The sequence below is a fragment of the Sebastes fasciatus genome, chromosome 13 (assembly GCF_043250625.1).
Source record: "Sebastes fasciatus isolate fSebFas1 chromosome 13, fSebFas1.pri, whole genome shotgun sequence".
Taxonomy (NCBI): Eukaryota; Metazoa; Chordata; class Actinopteri; order Perciformes; family Sebastidae; genus Sebastes; species Sebastes fasciatus.
The window spans coordinates 30,177,667-30,197,639 of NC_133807.1; the positions used below are offsets into that span (position 1 = coordinate 30,177,667).

Consider the following 19,973-nt stretch of genomic DNA (forward strand, 5'->3'; position numbering starts at 1 on the left):
TTGTGCAATTTTGTTAATAGTCTGTTTATTGTCAATACTGTATATACTGCTCCTATTTTTATACTTCCTTCTATGGTTCATATTTTGTTATACTTTGTTTAGCTCTTTTTTACTGTGTTAGCTGATGCATCTTGTTTTTTGCACTTTCCCCTTTGCTGCTGTACACTGCACATTTCCCCACTGCGGAACTAATAAAGGAATATCTTATCTTATCTTATCTTAATATAAATATATATAACGATTGACTAGATATAGCCTAGATTGTACTTTAAAGATGTTTTTTTTATTGTTTTATTGTTTTGATATTGCAATATATTGTTATTAATTGTTTTTTATTTGTTTGTTTGGTTTATTGACACAACAAACATTAATTACTTCTTTATTGTTTTCTTCCATTTACATGCATGTTCTTTTTAAATATCTATATATTGCAATTTGCTTAATGAATTGTATATATGTGTATATATATATATATATATATATATATATATATATATATATATATATTATATATATATATATATATGTTTTTGTTTTGTTCTTTTTTTATTTTTATTTATTATTGAATCTTGTTTTTTGCACTATCCCCCTTGCTGCTGCACACTGCAAATGTCCCCACTGCAGGACTAAAAAAGGAATATCTTATCTTATCTTATCTTATCTTATGTCACCTCTTCAGTCAAATAAACCAAAATAACCCTCAGAAACAAGGAGGATGTGGGAATCCAGTACTAAAGGAGCTGATTGGCTGGCCTGCCTCTCCATCACAGCCTGCTGGGTGGGATCTTCCAGCTGCCACTGACAGCATGTTAGTAGTCCTCTGAAAGAGCTCCAGTGTTTGGCTTTGGTTTGACAAGTTTCCCTTCAACCATCATGATGGGAAGCAGCAGCAGCAGCAGAAGAGAGTAGTTTAGTTCACACATCAATAATAAACAGTTGCAGCTCACTTTTTTAACACGTGTCTTTGGGACTCTGGATTTTTTTTTGGCAAATGTAGGGTTTTATTTTGACCTTCTGCAGCCAGCCAAGTGTTTATTATTATTAGAAAGAGCCAGACTAGAGAGGCAAGATGAACAGCCTGTCGTTTGATGATCCTTCGTTGGATAATCTGGATCCAACACTGACTCTGAATGACCCCAGTGAGATAGACACAGCTCTGCTCAGCGACATAGATGGTAAGAAAACACAACACTGTTTATAAGCTAACTAGTCCAGTTTGCTAAACAGCTTTAAACCAACAACAACACAGTTTAATCTCTTATATGCTTTGTGTGTTTACTTTGACTCTCTTCTTGTGTTTAAATCTAACTTACCATGAAGCAAGTGAGCAGTTTAAAGACAGTTTAAAGGTCTTAGCAGCTTTCATCCTCACTAGCCAGCTAATGCTAGTTAGCTAGCTAGTGATGATGAGAGCTACTAGGCTGTGCTACAATGCTAGTTAGCTAAACAGCTCTAAACATGATAACAATGTTTAAACTCTTATATGCTATGTGTGTTTTAGTTTGCTTCTTGTGTTTACATCTAACCTAATTAAACATAAAGCACAACAAGTGACCAGTTTAAAGCTCTTCAGCTCACAGCCTGGTAGCTTTCATCAGCTAGCATTAAGCTAACTAGCATCAAGCTAACTAGCATTAAGCTAACTAGCTAATGCTAGCTAATCCAGTTTGCTTAACAGCTTTAAACCAACAATAACTGTTTAAACGTCACCTCTTATATGCTATGTGTGTTTTAGTTTGCTTCTTGTGTTTAAATCTAGTCTAATTTAACATAAAGAACCAGTTTAAAGGGTTTCAGCTCACAGTGTAGCTAGCTTTAGCATCACTAGCTAGCTAGCATTAGGCTAACTAGCATTAGCTAGCTAATCCAGTTTGCTTTAAAACCAATAACAGTTTAAACTCTTATATGCTATGTGTGTTTAGTTTGCTTCTTGTGTTTGAATCCAGTCTAATTTAACACAAAGCAAGTGACCAGTTTAAAGAGTTTCAGCTCACATCATCACTAGCTAGCATTAAGCTAACTAGCATAGCTAGCATTAAGCTAACTAGCATAGCTAGCATTAAGCTAATTAGTGTTGGTCTTGTTTGCAGTGTTGTGTTCCTGCACGCACAGATTCAGAGTTCACCTGTCATAATCTGTGTGTTTTAGATTGACTCTCTTCTTGTGTTTAAATCTAATTTAACATAAAGCACTAGCAGTGACACTAGCATTAGTCTTCTATGGAGGTTAGCTATCTGAGGTGATAACAGGTGGTCTTGTTTGCAGTGTTGTGTTCCTGCACGCACAGACTCAGAGCTCACTGTCATCATGTTTCTATCGTGCAAACTGTTTATTAGCTGATGCTAATGAGTGCTAACATGCTGCTAAATGGTCACCCCGCCCCCCCCCCTGCTCACACACACACACACACACACACACACACACACACACACACAGAGAGAGAGGTTACTACAGTTCACTCCTCCTCTGCTCGGGTTCACACTGCCTCAGTTGACCGACTGCACTTTATATTATATGCACTTTTTTTTTGTGAAGAATTAAAAGTATTAATATAATAATGTGCTCTTTTGACACATTTGTTATAAACATGTACTTGTAATATACATTTTATAAATAAAACATGATTTAAAGAGACATATCAGTGTAATAGTCTCAGTTTCCCATCGATACTTTTACAGTAATAATGTATTTTTTAATGATAATAGCCCAACGTGCATTAGTGCAAAGCAGCAGTGCACATTTTTTTGTCAAGAATTAAAAGTATTATTATGACAATGTGCTCTATTGACACATGTATTATGTTTGTTGTAAACACGTGCTTTGTAATATACATTTTATAAAAAAAAATTAAATAGACATATCAGTGTAATGATCTCAGTTTCCCATCAATACTTTTACAGTAATATGTATTTGCATTAGTGCAAAGCAGCATCGTACAGGCGGTCGCGTCATCCTCCTGGATGTGACCGACAGTAACCCTGGTGATGCTGCTCGATGGTAACCTCGAGCAGAGCCACAGACAGCTCGCTCTCTCTCCTTCCTGTCTTGGGCTGATCGGCATAGCAAGTCTCTGAGACGCGCTCTGATTGGTCAGGAGCGATCACCTCATACAAAACACTGGACGACAAACCCAGGCTGCTGCTGCTGCTGCTGCTGGTTCACTGCAGACACAACATACACCCAGTGTTTCAGGGTTTTTATAGATATATAAATATATATTTAGGGTTGCACAATTATGACCAAAATGATAATTATGATTAGTTTAATAAATATTTAAATCATGATTATTTATCACGATTATTCATACAGTAGATTTTAGGGGCAAAATATTTTAATTCCCCTTTCATATTTAAATAAACAAAGCACTACTTTCATTTGCATAATGTGCTACATTCCTGCGTATGTAAAAATCTTTGCATCAAAGTAAAACGGGTTCTTATTCACAGTGGATCTCCAAGAAGCAAAGTAAAATTGTACCAAAACTTTTTTTTAAATTTATTTATTTATTTATTATTATTATTATTATTTATTTTATCCAAAATTATAAATGCTTTTACTTTTACGTTATTTTTTCATTTTGTACTGCTAATTAACACATTTCTGCATCAAAATAAGACTTAAAAGAAGGTTCTTCTTCTTCCTAACCTAAATTCAGTGCATTTTGTGCTTTCTGTTAAAATGATTAATATACAGTATATTACTCTTCTACTCTGGACTGCAGCCACAACACTCAGGAAAGTTTCTCACGGGCTGTCGCTGTAGGTCTCTCGTGCAGCATTTTAAATGTCAATATCGCAGTCGATCATGTCCATTTAATTGTGGGAAGCCAAAATTGTATTCGCTATTAATATTCAATTAATTGTGCAACCCTAATATATATACTGTATATACAGTATACAGTATACTGTATATATATTTATTTATTTTTTCAAAATCGTACACCCCTATTATTTTGGCTGATATTGCGATGTGATCTACAGTATTAGAGGGTATGATCATTATTCTCATTTTCATTGAAAAACATATTAAATTGATTGTGGTGTGATTGTTGCGGGATCTGAACCAAACAGATGTTTTCTTAAGTCTGTAGAATATGATGTGTAGGCCAGAACATCTCCGCAGTACAAAAATATTTAATTTAAAATGGTATTTTCACACATTTCACCTCTAACAAATATTGCGATTTCCTCATCCTGCCATTTGAAAATTGCAGTAGGTCATATTGTGATTTCAATAAAATGTATTAATTGTGCAGCCCTAATCTCTTGGGATCCAGTTTGTTACTTAGGAGTTACCAAACTGAAAACCGTGTTTCTCAACAGGATTTATAGCAGTAGCAGTGATGGTGGTTCTGATTTCTCTCCTTCTCCAGATATGCTCCAGCTCATCAGCAACCAGGACATGGAGTTTGGAGGACTGTTTGATAACCCTCCATACACGGGGCCTCCTGTCACCCAAGAGCTTCCTGGTTTGACCCCATCCATCACCTCACCTGCCCCTCCAACCACCACCACCACCCCTACCACACCTCCACCTCCATCTTCCATCCTGAGCAGTAGCCCCCACCTGGATGCGCTCCTGGGCCCTCCCATCACCCGTAGTTCCTCCACCCCGGACAAGACCTTCCAGCCTCCCACCTTCCAGCAGTCCCCCCTGGCCCAGGTGCCCACCCCCACACAAAGGCAGCAGCCAGCCTCCCCGCCGCAGGCTCAGAGCCTCAGACAGCCCCAGGTGGAGCAGCCCCAACCCATTCTCAGCCCGCCTGCCCCGGCCCAGGCAGCTTCACCTCATGGCTCGCCAGCACCAACCCCAGCTTTCAGCTCCACGCCCCAGGCCCTCTTCACATCGCCTGCACCCCAGACTCCACCTCAGCCCCAGATACAGCTTCAGCCCCAGATTCAGACCCAACAGGTCCGGACCAGCTACATCAACCAGAACAGCTACACAAGTAAGCACTCTTTGATGGTGATGGTGATTTATTCTAGTGCTTAGAGGAGCTTATCTGTTCGAGTCAGATAGTACAGGATAGCTCTCTTTTTTTTAGCCAGTAGGAGCTGTAATGTCTGGTTTTGAAACCAGTGAGTCCAAAGCATTATGTTCCAACCTTACCATACCTTCCTACCCCAGTGTAACCCCAGTGGACAATAGGTTATTCAACCTCACCTGAACTGAAGTCCTAATCTAATAGACTTTGCTCCGCGGCGTGAGAGTCTGTGAGCTAAATGAAAATGCTTTGCCTGGGCAATGCCCATTGTACATGTACAAGCGGCGTATCTGCATGTCTGCAGCAGCCACGTCTGCAGCAGCCACGTCCACTGAAAATGTTGACACCTGATTGTAAGAGTAGTAAAAACGTTGCTTCTGAATTGCTTTAGATGCAATAAATGTTTATTACCCTTTTAAAAACTACACCATCCTGGTACTGACAGGTGATTGCAATCGCTAGCCCAGTTGGAGCTGATAAGAAACACAAGGTGACACACTGAATGTTGCTATCACTTATGTCCAGTGAGATCACCTATTGGCCTACAAACCCATTGACAGTGGCTTGCCTAGTGTCAAGTGTAGTGGAGTTACATAATAACTACGGCTGTCAAATGATATTCAATCGTGATTAATCGTATGATTGTCCATAGTCAAGCATTTAATACTCAAATATGCTGTTTAATGCAAAAGTATGTATATATTTATTATTAGAAATCAATGAACAACACAAAACAATGACAGATATTGTCCAGAAACCCTCACAGGTACTGCATTTAGCATAAAACAATATGCTCAAATCATAACATGGCAAACTGCAGCCCAACAGGCAACAACAGCTGTCAGTGTGTCAGTGTGCTGACTTGACTATGACTTGCCCCAAAACTGCATGTGATTATCATAAAGTGGGCATGTCTGTAAAGGGGAGACTCGTGGGTACCCAGAGAACCCATTTACATTCACATATCTTGAGGTCAGAGGTCAAGGGACCTCTTTGAAAATAGCCATGCCAATTTTTCCTCGCCAAAATTTAGCGTAAGTTTGAAGCGTTATTTAACCTCCTTCGTGACAAGCTAGTATGACATGGTCGGTACCGATGGATTCCTCAGGTTTTCTAGTTTCATATGATGCTTTAAAACTGAGCCCACTACAACCTAAAAACTGCAAGTTGTGTTAAATGAATTTGCGTTATTATCACGTTAACTTTAACAGCCCTAATACAAATATATCTAATATTTTTTTTTACCCATAATCTACCAATAATAGTATGTTTTTTTGTCTTAGTACCAATTCAGGCTTAGTACAAATGCTGCTTTAGACAATTTTATTGGCTGTCCCCCACACTGCCTGTTTTTAAATCAAACCTCAAAACGCACTTTTATTCCTTGGCTTTTGGCTCGGCATGACGGTTGTCTTTTTCAATCCTTTTTCCTTTCTTATTGGTCTAACGCTTTTAGAATATTAATCTCCTGTTGGCTTTAAATTGGTCTTAGTGTTTTACTGTGTTGTTTTTATGTTTTTTTATGTTTAATTGTACAGCATTTTGGTCAACTTTTGTTGTTTTAAAATGTGCTTTATAAATAAATTTGGATTGGATTGGAAAAGCATGACACTATATTTCAAGGATGTAACCGGTGACATGCCATTTAAAATGAAAAGACCACAAAGCGTTCACAAACTGCCACATCGTGAAAAGAATACTAAAAAGCTGATATTGGCTGACATCATATACTGAGTCAATGTACTGGTTGGTCTACAATTCCTTCTTGTTTAACTTTCCAACTACATAATTGCAGTAGAGGTTTGTTAATAGAGTGCTGGAATATGATGTCACTCAAATTCCTGAAATGTTCAACTGATTAACAGCGTATAAAAGATATGGGGGTGTGTTGTGTCACTGCCGTAATTAGGTGAAAGCAATTTAGCAATTACTTCATGCGCTGCAGAACCAGATTAGGAAATGTTATTGTGCAATTGCTAAAAAGCAGGTAATGAGATGGATCGTTGTCGTGGATATTTCATACAATTACACATGCTTGAATTAAGGCTAAAATAACATCTATTTTCCAGCCGTCAGTCCCAGCAGCGTGAGCCAACCCACCGCCATCTTGTCATCCTCACCTACAAGTTTTCAACCGGTGACCTTCCAGGCTCAGCTCCAAGCGATGACCACCACTTCTCCTCTTCTGACCACGACAGCGAGCCCGCCGGTTCAAACCATCGCCCCCCACATACAGCAAGTACCTGTAAGTGTTAGAGACTGACACCTGAATGGACTTGTAAATAGAGTGTACTCCTTGTTTGTGTATTATGGAATCAAAAGCATCTTGTGTCTTCTCAGGTGTTGCTGCAGCCTCAGTTCATCAAGGCCGAGTCTCTGCTGCTGACCACTCTGAAGCATGACCCCTGCATAGTCACTACGATGGCCTCTTCCTCATCCCTGGCCACCACCACACAGAGCACTTCACTGCAGGTAGGCTCATCGTGTGCAACTCAATACTGACATCACACAATTCATTTTTACTGTGCATTCTTTGGGTAACTTTCTTCCTTATTTACCTATTAAGGCCTTTATGGGCAGCGGCGGCACCATCCTGACCTCGGTACCCATCATGGTGGACACTGATAAGCTGCCTATAAACCGCATCGCCATCAGCGGTAAACCTCTGGGCCTGCCGCACAAGGGAGAGAAGCGCACAGCCCACAACGCCATCGAGAAGCGCTACCGCTCCTCTATTAATGACAAAATCCTCGAGCTCAAAGATCTGGTGGCTGGTTCTGAGGCCAAGGTAGGAAACCTTTTAAAGTAACAGTGTGCAGCTTTTAGAAGAAATATAATATATAGAAGTAGGTTTTCTTTCCTGTATAATCACCTGAAAATAACAATCAAAGTGTTTTTTTTTACCTTAGAATGAGCCGTTGATATCCACCAGGGCTGTCAAAGTTAAGGCGATAATAACGCCATTTCCAAAGGGGTCCCTTGACCTCTGACCTCAAGATATGTGAATGAAAATGGGTTCTCTGGGTACCCACGAGTCTCCCCTTTACAGACATGCCCACTATAATAATCACATGCAGTTTGAGGCAAATCATAGTCAAGTCAGCACACTGACACACTGACAGCTGTTGTTGCCTGTTGGGCTGCAGTTTGCCATGTTATGATTTGAGCATATTTGTTATGCTAAATGAAGTACCTGTGAGGGTTTCTGTAATTGTTTTGTGTTTTTAATTGATTTCTAATAATAAATATATACATAAATTTGCATAAAGTAGCATATTTGCCCACTTCCATGTTAATAAGAGTATTAAATACAGACTTTTTGCAAGTTTTCGCAATTTGTGGACTACAAGACCTACAAAATAGAGAGGGTCCCCTTCACGGAGCACACCGCCATGTTTCTACAGTAGCCCAGAAACTAATCTTATCATTTTTCTTTTCTACTTCCTCATAGCTCAATAAGTCTGCAGTGCTGAGGAAAGCCCTCGACTACATCCGTTACCTGCAGCAGACCAACCAGAAACTCAAACAGGAGAACATGGCTTTTAAAATGGCAGCCCAGAAAAACAGTACGTCACTTATTCCACAACAGCTTCTCTGCTATCTATTTCAATTCCTTGAAAGTGTCATTCAGTCGAGCCTCTGTGATTAGTTCTATTGATAGCTACCGTTATCCTGAAATGAAGGTTGAAGACGTCTTTACTTCTTTACCACTGATTGACCTTCTAACTGCTCTCTCCTCGTCTTTCCTCTCTCTTTAGAGTCTCTCAAGGACCTGGTTGCCATGGAGGTGGATGGACCGGCTGATGTGAAGAACGAGCTGCCCACCCCGCCAGCGTCTGACGTGGGCTCCCCCACCTCTTTCTCACACTGTAGCAGTGACTCAGAGCCCGACAGTCCGATGGGGGAGGAGACCAAGGTATTCAGCTTGGCGTGATAGAAAGAGTATTCAACAGGTTAAATCCTCAATCACCACTGTACCTCATCAGTATCTCTCTGGTCTCTCTTCTACTCAGCAGTCGAGTGTTGGCACGCCAGACCGGTCGGCAGCAGGAGGCAGCGCCGGCGGCATGTTGGACCGTTCCCGCATGGCGTTGTGCACCTTCACCTTCCTCTTCCTCTCCCTCAACCCTCTTGCCGCGCTGCTCTGCTCATCCGGCAGCAGCTCAGCTGGAAGCGCAGCCGCCACCGCCACGCATCACGCAGGAAGGAGCGTCCTGGGCGTGGATATCGCAGGTAAAATGAAGCCACCGTCAGCGGGGAGTGTCGCAACAATTTAGTTTTGTTCTGACTCCTAACATGATAAATGAAATGTGTTTTCTGCAGCGGAGTCGTGGGGCTGGATGGACTGGATGCTGCCAACTATACTGGTGTGGCTGCTGAACGGTATTCTGGTGTCGGGGGTTCTGATCCGACTCTTGGTGTATGGAGAGCCTGTAACCAGACCCCACTCTGGATCCTCTGTCTTGTTCTGGAGGCACCGCAAGCAGGCTGACCTGGACCTAGCTAGAGTATGTTTGTTTTTTACTTAACAAATAATCGTCATGGAGACATTTGATAATTTTTAAAAGCGACAAAAGAAAGATCTATATTTGCATCCTCATCATCACTGATCTCTTTCACCCTCCACAGGGAGATTTTGCCCAGGCCAGTCAGAACCTGTGGACCTGTCTAAAGGCTCTCGGTCGTCCCTTACCCATCTCCCAGTTGGACCTGGCCTGTGCTGCGCTCTGGTCCCTGCTAAGATTCTGCCTCCAGCGCGTCTGGGTGGGCCGCTGGCTGGCTGCCAGGGCTGGAGGGCTGCGGTCTGACCGCCCCCTGAAGGAGGACGCCTGCAAAAGCAGCCGTGACGCCGCCCTGGTTTACCACCGCCTGCACCAGCTACACATGACAGGTGGGTTGGTGGGAAAAAAAACGTTTCTAAATTAAATCAGTGTGGGAGACGGAACACTGAAGTGAATCTCAGGTGATTAAAGAGCAACTCAGCCCCCTTTTTTCTTTTTTTTTACTGCAAGAGTCAGCTGATGTTGATTCAGTGCCAATAAAAGGTCTATTGACTGAGGCCCTTTTCAGACATGCGTCCTCAATGAGATCGGATCTTTCAGACCACATTCAGAGGTGGTCTAGGACACATATGGCCACATTCATTTAGCCGTGTGTACGCGAATGTGTCCTGGGCCACATTAACGACCATGGCGCCGTCTCAACTGTTGGAGCGTTATTTAGCCTCCTTCGCTTCAAGCTAATATGACATGGTTGGTACCAATGGATTCTTTAGGTTTTCTAGTATGATATGATAAAGTATCTTCACTCTAGCTCTAAAACTGAGCCCGCTGCAACCTCTGAAAGATTTAATGCATTAAAGAAATTAGTGGCGTAGTTTGCATTATTATGGCGTTGACTTTGACAGCCCTAATATATGTATTATTTTCTTGTCTTGTATCTGTTCATACAGGTAAGCTGAATGGTAGCCACCTGTCAGCAGTGCACATGGCTCTGAGTGCGGTGAACCTGGCAGAGTGTGCTGGCTCCTGTCTGCCTGTAGCAAGTCTGGCTGAGGTCTACGTCTCTGCAGCTCTACGGGTCAAAGCCAGCATGCCGAGGATCCTGCATTTTACCTCCGTAAGTCCCCGTGGTTTGCGCACACACACAACCGACACACACAACCGTCTTGCTCAGTCATTTACATTGTGCAAATGTAATATTTAAAGATGCTAATTTTCTTGTATTTTGGGTTCCTGCTAGAACATATTTACATGATTTAATGTATGCTTTAATTCTCTCGTAGCAGCTGTGCTGCAGCACCTTTTTTCACCCTCTGTCTGAAACGCTCTGATTGAGCTCTTTAATTGTTTTTTGCATAGATGCTGTCAGAATGAAGTACTTGAATATCATCCTGTGTAGAGTTTAGTTAGGTATACACTTAAACAGCAAGCGGTTTTGAGTTCATTTGTCTTCAATGTTTAATTAACATCATTAGTAAACTATAAGCTGTGTGATTCTGTCCACATTCAACGTGAAGAAGTTAACTTTGTTTTATTTTTTATTTTGATAGCGTGTGTTCCTGAGCAGCGCCCGCCAGGCGTGCCTGTCGTCCAGTGGCAGTGTGCCTCCGGCTATGCAGTGGCTGTGTCACCCGCTAGGTCACCGCTTCTTTGTGGACGGGGACTGGGCGATCCGCAGCACTCCTAAAGAAAGCATCTACAGCCAGGCTGGCAACACTGGTCAGTGCAGACAAAATGTAGAACAAGCGCCATGTGGCCTAAACCCCGTTTTGTTTTTAGACGCACACTCTCATGTTAATGGTGTGTTGGTGCTCTTCCAGTTGATCCTCTGGCCCAGGTGACTCAGGCGTTCAGGGAGCACCTCCTGGAGAAGGCTCTGTACTGCGTGGCCCAGCCTCACGGAGAGAAGAGCCCCAGCCAGGGAGAGGGGTGAGAGAACAAAACACACCTCCACATAACTGTCTTTAATACTGTTCAACCCACTGAACTGAACTACACCTGTACAATATGAGGAAAACTTACGATAGACAAAGGCTTACAATAAATAAACAAATATTGAAGTGTAGCTTTACTTATGACAGCCTGGTTTTCTTTAAATTCAGAACCGGATTAAAATTGAATATTTTATATATAATATATGGCCTAAATGTTTCTGAAAATATGATTTATTAGAGTGTCATGGTTGATTTACTATTTGACAGTAAACAATAAGGATAGTATAATGGACTATAAAAAAAATAAACCGGTAATAATATAGATTGTATGTTCATGCAGCAGCAAGAAAAAATAACAGTGTGTGTGTCTCTCCTCAGGGAGTATGCTGACGCCCTGGAGTACCTGCAGCTGTTGATCAGTGCATCAGATGCAGCTGGTGCCACCTCCCAGTCCTTCGCTATCGGCTCCAACATGGCCACTGTGACCGGTAAGTCGCTGTCGTTCCTGTCAACAACACATCTGAGAAAGGGCTGAGCGATATGGACAAAATCTTCTATAATGATATAGGCATAGTTTCATATCTTGATAACGATATATATCACGATACAGCATGTTTTCTGGTGATTCAATAAATAAATAATCTGTATGAAATAACCACACGGTGATAGAGGCTGTCGTAGTGAAGGAATGTCCCCTGCGGTGTTAATGAGAGAGGTGTAAGATAAGATAAGATAAGATAAGATATACTTTTATTGTCCCAGTGGAGACATTTTTCCTGGACTCTGGACATCTAACTGTAGTTACAAACACTAAATTAAAACAACAACAAAACAAAAACATTAGTGCCATTTAAAGGCAGCAGTTTTTGAATCCCAGCCCAAAAAAACAGCTTCTAAAACCAAACACTGACTACTTCTGTTGCTCGAGTACATCAACACATTCAAGTGTGGAGTTGGGCTCCGTACTTACTTCATCACTACTTATCTTCTCTGAGAGAATCGCATTTCCCGCATCTTTCGGTCACCTGCCCCCGTCCGTTCGATTTCCTTAATGGGCTTGCAAAATAAGAAGCAGCGAGATAAAGTTCATTTTTATACTTTTTTTTTTTCCGGATTGAGTGGCTTGATTTCCGCTGGGTTGACTTTCACCCTCCCACCACTTTTCCTTTGTCCTCACTGATCACAGATCTGAGGGAAACGGGGTGAAAGGGAGGCATCCGCTAGATTGCTTCATCTATCTTCAGCGCTGTCAAATCGGTGATCACCTTGAGAGGAGGGAGGGAGGGAGGGAGGGAGGGGGGGGGGGGAGGGGGAGGCTGTGCAGGGATTTTAATGGGAGACTTTCTTGGCAGAGCCTCAGGTTGCTCACAGTGTTAGAAGTCTAGGTGTGTGTGTGTGAGTGTGTGTGTGTGTTGCCCAATGTTAAATGGAGTTTTCCCTCATGAGGGAGTCGTCAAAATGGCTGCTTTCTCTCAGCATGTTGTGACTATGCCAGAGGGGAGAAACAGATTGATTCAGAGGTCAAAATACAGACAGCAGCTGTCTGTGTATGTGTGTGTGTGTGTGTGTGTGTGCATGTGTGTGTGTACACTCTCATGCATGTTAAACGTGAAAGTGGGCAGTGGGGGGATTCAAATATTCGCATGTTTGTCTGCAGGTGTCTCGCCTTTGACTTTTTTTTGTTTTGTTCCAACTTCCAGGCTGTGACCCCCACTCCAAGTGGTGGTCCTCGGTTACCGTGGTGATCATCAACTGGCTCCAAGGAGATGACGCCGCAGCGGAGAGACTCTATCCGACCGTTGAGCACCTGCCCCGCAGTCTGCAGAACGCAGAGTAAGTTGGGACGCACGCACACACACACACACACACACACACACACACACTGGAGCTTCTGCAGCCAGACTAACGTCGCGGGCTACACAGGGAACGTCAGCAGTGTGTGGCGGCTGCCTCGCTGAAGTGCTGCTTGACCCACGCGTGTGTCTTCCACACCAGCAGCGTTAACATATAGTTTGCCTTTCATAACGGCCATTTCGTTTCATTATAAATGTCATTTATATTTATTTTAGACAGAAAAAGGTTAAGAAGCGTGTGCTCATTTGTAAATAATAGTAATAATCCACAATTAAAATCCCGTACTTTATTCATTTATGGATCCCTGCAAGTCACTGCATTTCCTACAACACTGTCCTGCAAATATTTCATAATAAAAGCCTCGTGTTGAAAAATGAAGGAATTGTGTCCGCAGAAAAAAAAAACAATTGAGGGCTTTTATTTTGAAACGGAAGCAGGAAGTGTTGATTTAAGAATAAAACGGATGTCTAGACATTCAAACTGTAGCAATGTTGCTGGTATGATGTCAATATACTGTCAAGCGATCACTTTCAACTGTCTGTTGTTGCTGTGAACAGCATGAGGCTCGCGGTAAAAATAGACGAGACCTATGCCTTCAATGTCTGTATCTGTAGAATATGTCACAGACATGAAAAAAAGTAAAGTATTTTTTTTTTCTGTGGACAGAATTCCTTCATTTTATAACACAAAGCTTTTATTCTGAAATATTTGCAGGACAGTGTTGTAGAAAATACAGTGACTTGCCCGGCTCCATGAATGAATAAAGTACAGGGTTTTAATTGTGGATTATTACTATTATTTACAAATGAGCACACGCTTCTTAACCTTTTTCTGTCTAAAAATAAATATAAATTACATTTATAATTAAATTAAATGGCCATTATGAAAGGCAACCTCTATGTTGAAAGAAAGGGCTGACAGCAGAGCAGCAGCAGAAAAGCTGCCGGTGTGGACAACCCACGCGTGGGATACGCAGCAGTTCAGCGAGGCAGCTGCCACGCTCTGCTCATGCGGGCAGTGTGTCTCCGCCATAAGAGTGTGTTGCATAACCTTTTGTCTGCAGAGGACACACACACACACACACACACACACATTTCCACTTCTTTAACCTGTGTCCTCTGTCTCTCTTGCCCCCTCGCTCTGTCAGGAGTCTTCTGCCCAAGGCGTGTCTGAACACATTCAGGGCGGTGCGGGCTCTGCTGTCCAAGCCAGAAAACTGCCAGCTGAGTCTGAGCTACAGCGACAAGGGCAGCGCCCTGCTTCGAGACAGCCTCAACCTAGGACCACACTGCCACAGCTCCAGTTTAGACAAGGTAGACACACATACACACACACACACACACACACACACACACACAAGCACTTGCAGACTTGTGTGCATTAAAGTCAACTTTTGTGAAGGCAACAGCATTAGAAATATAAAAAATGCACACACACGAATGCACACAGTGACAGATGTGCTCACACATGTGCGTGTATAAAATTGTAAACACAGAAAATTGCCCACACATAATCACTTGAGTACACACACACACATTTCACAATACACACACACACACACACACACGCTACCACAGACTGCGAATCCCCCTGCAGCGACTCCTCTCTGTGATACGGCGGCGTCCTACCCTCTGGCGTTCAGCAGATGGTGATGCTGGTGGATAGGTAGCTCACAGTGTGTGTGCACGTCTACGGCCGGAGCTGTGGTGCATTGTAGTTGCATTGCATGTGTGCCTCAGTGGAGTGCAATGTACCTGCAGTGCAACACAGAGCTGGGCCACTAACGGCAGAACACACACACACTCATAGTGAGGCTGGAAAATGCCCTTCAGCTTTGAGTAGAGCTCTTGTTGTAGTTTGGCGATATATCTGTGTGTGTGTTTGTGTGTGTGTGTGTGTGTGCTATTAGTAAAAGCATTGAATGATTGTTTTTATTTTATTACATATGTATCTTAATCTTGTCTGTTTCTCTTTCTAGGTCGTCCAGTTGCTCTTGTGCGATCTCCTGTTGGTGATGAGGACCAATGTGTGGCGCCTGCAGCAGCAGCAGGGGGCCGGTCCTGCGGGGTCGGGGTCGGTGGGTACCAGCGTCCCTGCGGGGCTCCACCAGGCCTCCCCGCCGGAGCTCCAAGGTTTTCAGCAAGATCTCAGCTCCCTACGCAAGCTGGCACACAGCTTCAGGCCTGCAATGCGAAGAGTACGTATTATAACAGTATTAATAACTATTACGGAAATGTCTTTTTTACGATTTTGAAATCGATTTTTATTATGCCAGAAACTATATATTTGCTTCATTTGAGTCTATGTGGAGGAAGAAGGAAGATACCGCTTTTATTGTTGTAGTCTGAGTAACGTGACGTCATATCCGTTCGTATCCATCAACCAAAACAAACCGCAGTGAGCTTGAACGAAAAAGAAGAAAACGTTGGAGGTTCCGCGTGGATACGACCTGCACCCTCACATGTTAAATCCAGCGTGGTAAACACTACACATCCAGTAAAGGATGGAAACACTTTGGGTTTCACACATTGGCAGGAAAAGCAGAGCTAGACATCACGGCTAAAGCTGCATGCTAACTCTGTCATGGACAGGAAACGTTACTGTATCGCGGTAACGTGCGGTCAAGCCGGCCGTCACTCTCATCTCCGTGGTTAAATGGGCCAACAACTGTAGAGCACCCAAAATCAATCATTCTTACTGTATTAATTTAGATATTTTCCAGATTAAAAGTCCCTAGAAGTGTGTGATTCAACTTTTTCTCATGGTCTAGTGTTACAAAAGTTGCAGTAAATTGCAATATCGAATCGCAATACATATCGAATTGACACCAAAGTATCGTGATAGTATTGAATCGGGAGATAGGTGAATCGTCCCAGCCTTACTAATTTAGTCATTTAACTCAGTTGGACTTATAGCGAGTGAGAAGTTTGGGGGATTCATTTTCTTGCTGACATACATTCAAACTTTCATTTCGTCTCGATTGTTTATTTCCTCTCAGTCTAACACATAAACAAACATCCAAACACAACGTGATTGACAGACACTCTGGGAGTTATTAAAACTAGATGAACACACCTATGCAGCTCCTGTGATGACTCATCAGAATGGGACTTTAAATCCTCAATAAACCCGACATGTTTATGTGCGGCGCGTAACCTGTCGGCCGAAATGGCAACACATCGCATATATACATCCAAATACTTCCTGTGCACATATTTGCAGTCAGTCCACGATGCAATTCTCTGTGGAAATTAGCTGGGAGGTGTTGCAGCACACACACACACACACACACACATATTCACACACACAGAGACGCCCCTGAGGCAAGCGTTTAGCAGCGTTGTTCACAAGGCTTCAAAGTCTCTCTGAGGTAGAGCCGAATACTCTGTATGAGTCATCGTCCCTCCTCCTCCTCCTCCTCCTCCTCCTCCTCATCATCATTACTCATCATTACTCTTCCCTCCATCTCTCTCTCCAGTTGTTCCTTCATGAAGCTACAGCCAGGCTGATGGCGGGGGCCAGTCCCACCCGCACGCATCAGCTCCTGGATCGCTCGCTGCGACGCAGGGCAACGCCCGGAGCAAAGACAGGTGTGTTTCGACGCACTTTTGTTTTTTTGTTTTTTTATAAGCAACTCTGTCTTCAGGCAGATTGGTTTTATTAGCTTTTTGCTGCTCATGATATTTTGAGTTATTGAGCAAACTTTAGTTTCTTCAGGTGTGATATTTTCTAGTAATTGCTGTTTATGCGTCGCCTATTAACCCCTTACCATTCCGCCCACTTTTTTAGAGGTGTCTTTAGTGGGAGATAGCAGGTCAGCAGTAGATGTCACATAGAAGTGGTGTACATCATCTGAAAGCTGGGAACCTGAAGAATAATTTGAGATGCAGCTCAAATCAATTAAAATGAATCGTTAAAGTGTATAAGGGTTTAGAACATTATGATAGAGCATGGGGATGACCATCATATACTTCTATTATGTCTCATAAGTTGTTGCAGCAATTTTTGGGTTGCAAAACAGATTTGGTGCTAAATTTATACATTATATAACCACTCAAGAATTGATAAAAATGATCAATAATCCCTCCAAAATCCCACATTAAGACACCAAGACCTTGAGGAACACCATAGAAAAAGCCATGCTGTGATTTGGGATCAAAAACTTTTGACATTTTTGAAGATTTCTGCAAGAATTGCATTTTACGTCGATTGGATGGCGAGCACTTCTGTTGTGTAAACTGCTCAGAAACCCCCTTACTGTCAATCTAGCTAGGAAAGCCATCCATCCTCTGAATGCTCTAGGTCTCTAGTTTGTGGCTGTAAAGTTTCATGAGGCTGTGATTATCCTAGAGGTCACCACAGGTCATTTTATACTGTGAAGTCAAGTTTAAAAAAAAAAATGTTCTCACTACAATGAAATGTCTCCTATGGGGACTAACATCATCACACATGAATACAGTTGGGCTCATTAGATTCACAAGAGTCTCAGCTTTACAGTGATATCCAATTTATTATTATTATTATTATTATTATTATTATTAGTTATTTCAACACTGTTTAGGGACCCCAGTATGCAGAAATATTCAAACACATAATTTTTAGAATAGGTGAAAATAACACATTTATACTGCATGAAAAAACTGTATTAGTTGCAGCCCTTAAAAGTCAAGAGAGCTGAGCGACACCGAATGTCTGTAATCAGTAGCTCTAATCAGCTTCTCATCTATTTTGCTCAACTGTTCACGACACTAAATCCCAGCAGTAATTAAACGAGAAGCTGCTGCAGTCTGAGCGGCCGTTGGCGGCTGATGACATTGAAAAGGCTCACCGCATTAACGGCATTCTTTGTGTCTTGACGTGCAGAGGAGTGCGAGACGCGGCCGGGCCAGCGGGAGCAGGCGGAGGCCGTGATGTTGGCGTGCCGCTACCTCCCTCCCTCTTTTCTGTCGGCTCCCGGCCAACGGGTGGGCATGCTAGCGGACGCGGCCCGCACCCTGGAGAAGCTGGGAGACAAGAGGACCCTCCACGACTGCCAGCAAATGATCATCAAGCTGGGAAGCGGCACCACCGTCACCAACAGCTAGAGAGAGACGGGGGTCTGAGAGACACATGCATGGACACTGTATATAGAAACATCTCTGAAATACAAAAAATAACCCCCCCATCCCCGCAAAGACACAACCACACAGCGTCTGGAAATTTTGGCGTGCAGCTACTGAACAGATTTATTAAGATTCATATCAAGATTATCATCATGAACTGTCCCGACCCCGTCACAGGAAACACTTGTAGAGGTCACCCTCTTGTCGCTATGGATTATTACCAGAATAAAGGCAGCATTGTTTGCTGAATCCCCCCGTTGTGAGAATGCGTTGCAGTGCCACAGTTTGACCACAGAGAGGAGCCATCACGTCCTCTTTAGTGGACGGTTGAATGATGTGTGAAGCATGACGGAGATATCTGCCCTGCACTTATTCAGTAAACCCCCCCGCTCTTTTCGACGTAAATGCACCTGCTACAGGCAGGAGTGCTCAGTGGATCGGAGTGGCGGGCTGCCCTGATTGGCTGCAGAGCGTCTCTAATGTTCGTGGGAGGAAAAGAAAGAAGGACCGAGCTCGGATTGGTCCGACCGTGGGCTCGATCGGCGGGAAGCCTCTCACCCTGGTTGTTCAAATAGTATTGATTTGAATCATGTATTTCACTGGTGATTAATCAGAGGAGAGGCGACCCCCGCTGTACGAGCTCTGTGTCTCTATCTGCACTAAAGGCCCTGCGCGGCTGATTTCAATGAGATAAGTAATAATATGGCTTTATGAAGTTATTTTCATATAGGGTCACTTTTGTTGTTTTTTGCTGTGTACATATTTTAAAAATGTATTTATAATCTGTATGAATTTGATTCAGCAGTATTTTGCATAAGCAGAGTGATAAATGCTTATTTACCCCCCCCCCCCTTGAAAAAACTTGTTTTATTAGGTAGCTTTTGACCCGAATCAGGTAATACTGTGTTGCCATGGCGATGATCGTCTGACTCAATTGACCTTTTGCACTGTTGCACACACACGCAACTATGATATCAAATGAAATTGGCAGCGTCCAATACTGGCAACTATAACGTGAACCTTTTTGGCACTTTTACGACAAGTTACATAATGCAGATAATTTCAAAATAATTGTCCCCAAAGAGGACCTGTATGTAGTGAAGCGTCTGGTTTTCCTTTTGTAGCTCTGACATCAGTCATTATAGTTTCATGCTCCTAGAGAACCACCGGTTATTGATTTTTAGAGGACTGTAAAAAAAGAAGAAAAGAAAACGTTGGCATGTGTTTTTGTCCCAGAACCAGTATGTTATTTTTTATAGTGTCACTAATGTGAAAGACTGAAAGACGTTGGATTGAGATGAATGAAACGCAGCCATGTCTAAAGGTATTATTATTATTATATTATTATTATTATTATTATTATTATATGTGTCCTTTATCTGACATCTTTTCATCTCTTCATCGGTCTTTGGTTTCATCCTTTGATGATGTAAATATTAAAGCATTTTGTAAAGAAGACGACGGTGTTTCCTGTGCTTTCTGTTTTAATGGGAGTTTTTAATACCTGATGATGATGATGATAACAAAAGTAATTAATAGTCCCCCTTTACTAAATGTATGCAAGTAGGTCATGTAGTTACATGTAAAAATGGGATAA

General features: G+C 42.5%; 1 protein-coding gene across 2 annotated transcripts; it reads left to right on the top strand.

Annotated features, from left to right (window-relative positions):
- Positions 1–823: 823 nt before the first annotated feature.
- srebf1 (sterol regulatory element binding transcription factor 1) lies at positions 824–19,834 on the top strand. 2 transcript variants are annotated; one of them, XM_074656838.1, is made up of 19 exons: positions 824–1,175; positions 4,373–4,948; positions 7,054–7,229; positions 7,325–7,456; positions 7,551–7,772; positions 8,436–8,550; positions 8,743–8,900; positions 9,001–9,217; positions 9,308–9,492; positions 9,614–9,875; positions 10,437–10,603; positions 11,037–11,205; positions 11,307–11,415; positions 11,799–11,908; positions 13,121–13,253; positions 14,422–14,587; positions 15,253–15,471; positions 16,753–16,864; positions 18,138–19,834. In XM_074656838.1, the coding sequence occupies exons 1-19, from the start codon at positions 1,070–1,072 to the stop codon at positions 18,356–18,358; spliced, it is 3,555 nt and encodes a 1,184-aa protein (XP_074512939.1). In that variant the 5' UTR covers positions 824–1,069; the 3' UTR covers positions 18,359–19,834. The 2 variants fall into 2 exon arrangements, with proteins under 2 accessions (XP_074512939.1, XP_074512938.1); XM_074656837.1 differs by having other exon boundaries at positions 825–1,175; positions 8,998–9,217.
- The last annotated feature ends 139 nt before the right edge of the window (positions 19,835–19,973 follow it).

Coding starts and splice junctions, on each gene's coding strand:
- srebf1 (XM_074656837.1), top strand. CDS start 1,070: ATGAACAGCCTGTCGTTTGATGATCCTTCGTTGGATAATCTGGATCCA. Junction 1,176..4,372: donor TCTGCTCAGCGACATAGATG/GTAAGAAAACAC, acceptor CTCCTTCTCCAG/ATATGCTCCAGCTCATCAGC. Junction 7,773..8,435: donor TGGCTGGTTCTGAGGCCAAG/GTAGGAAACCTT, acceptor ACTTCCTCATAG/CTCAATAAGTCTGCAGTGCT.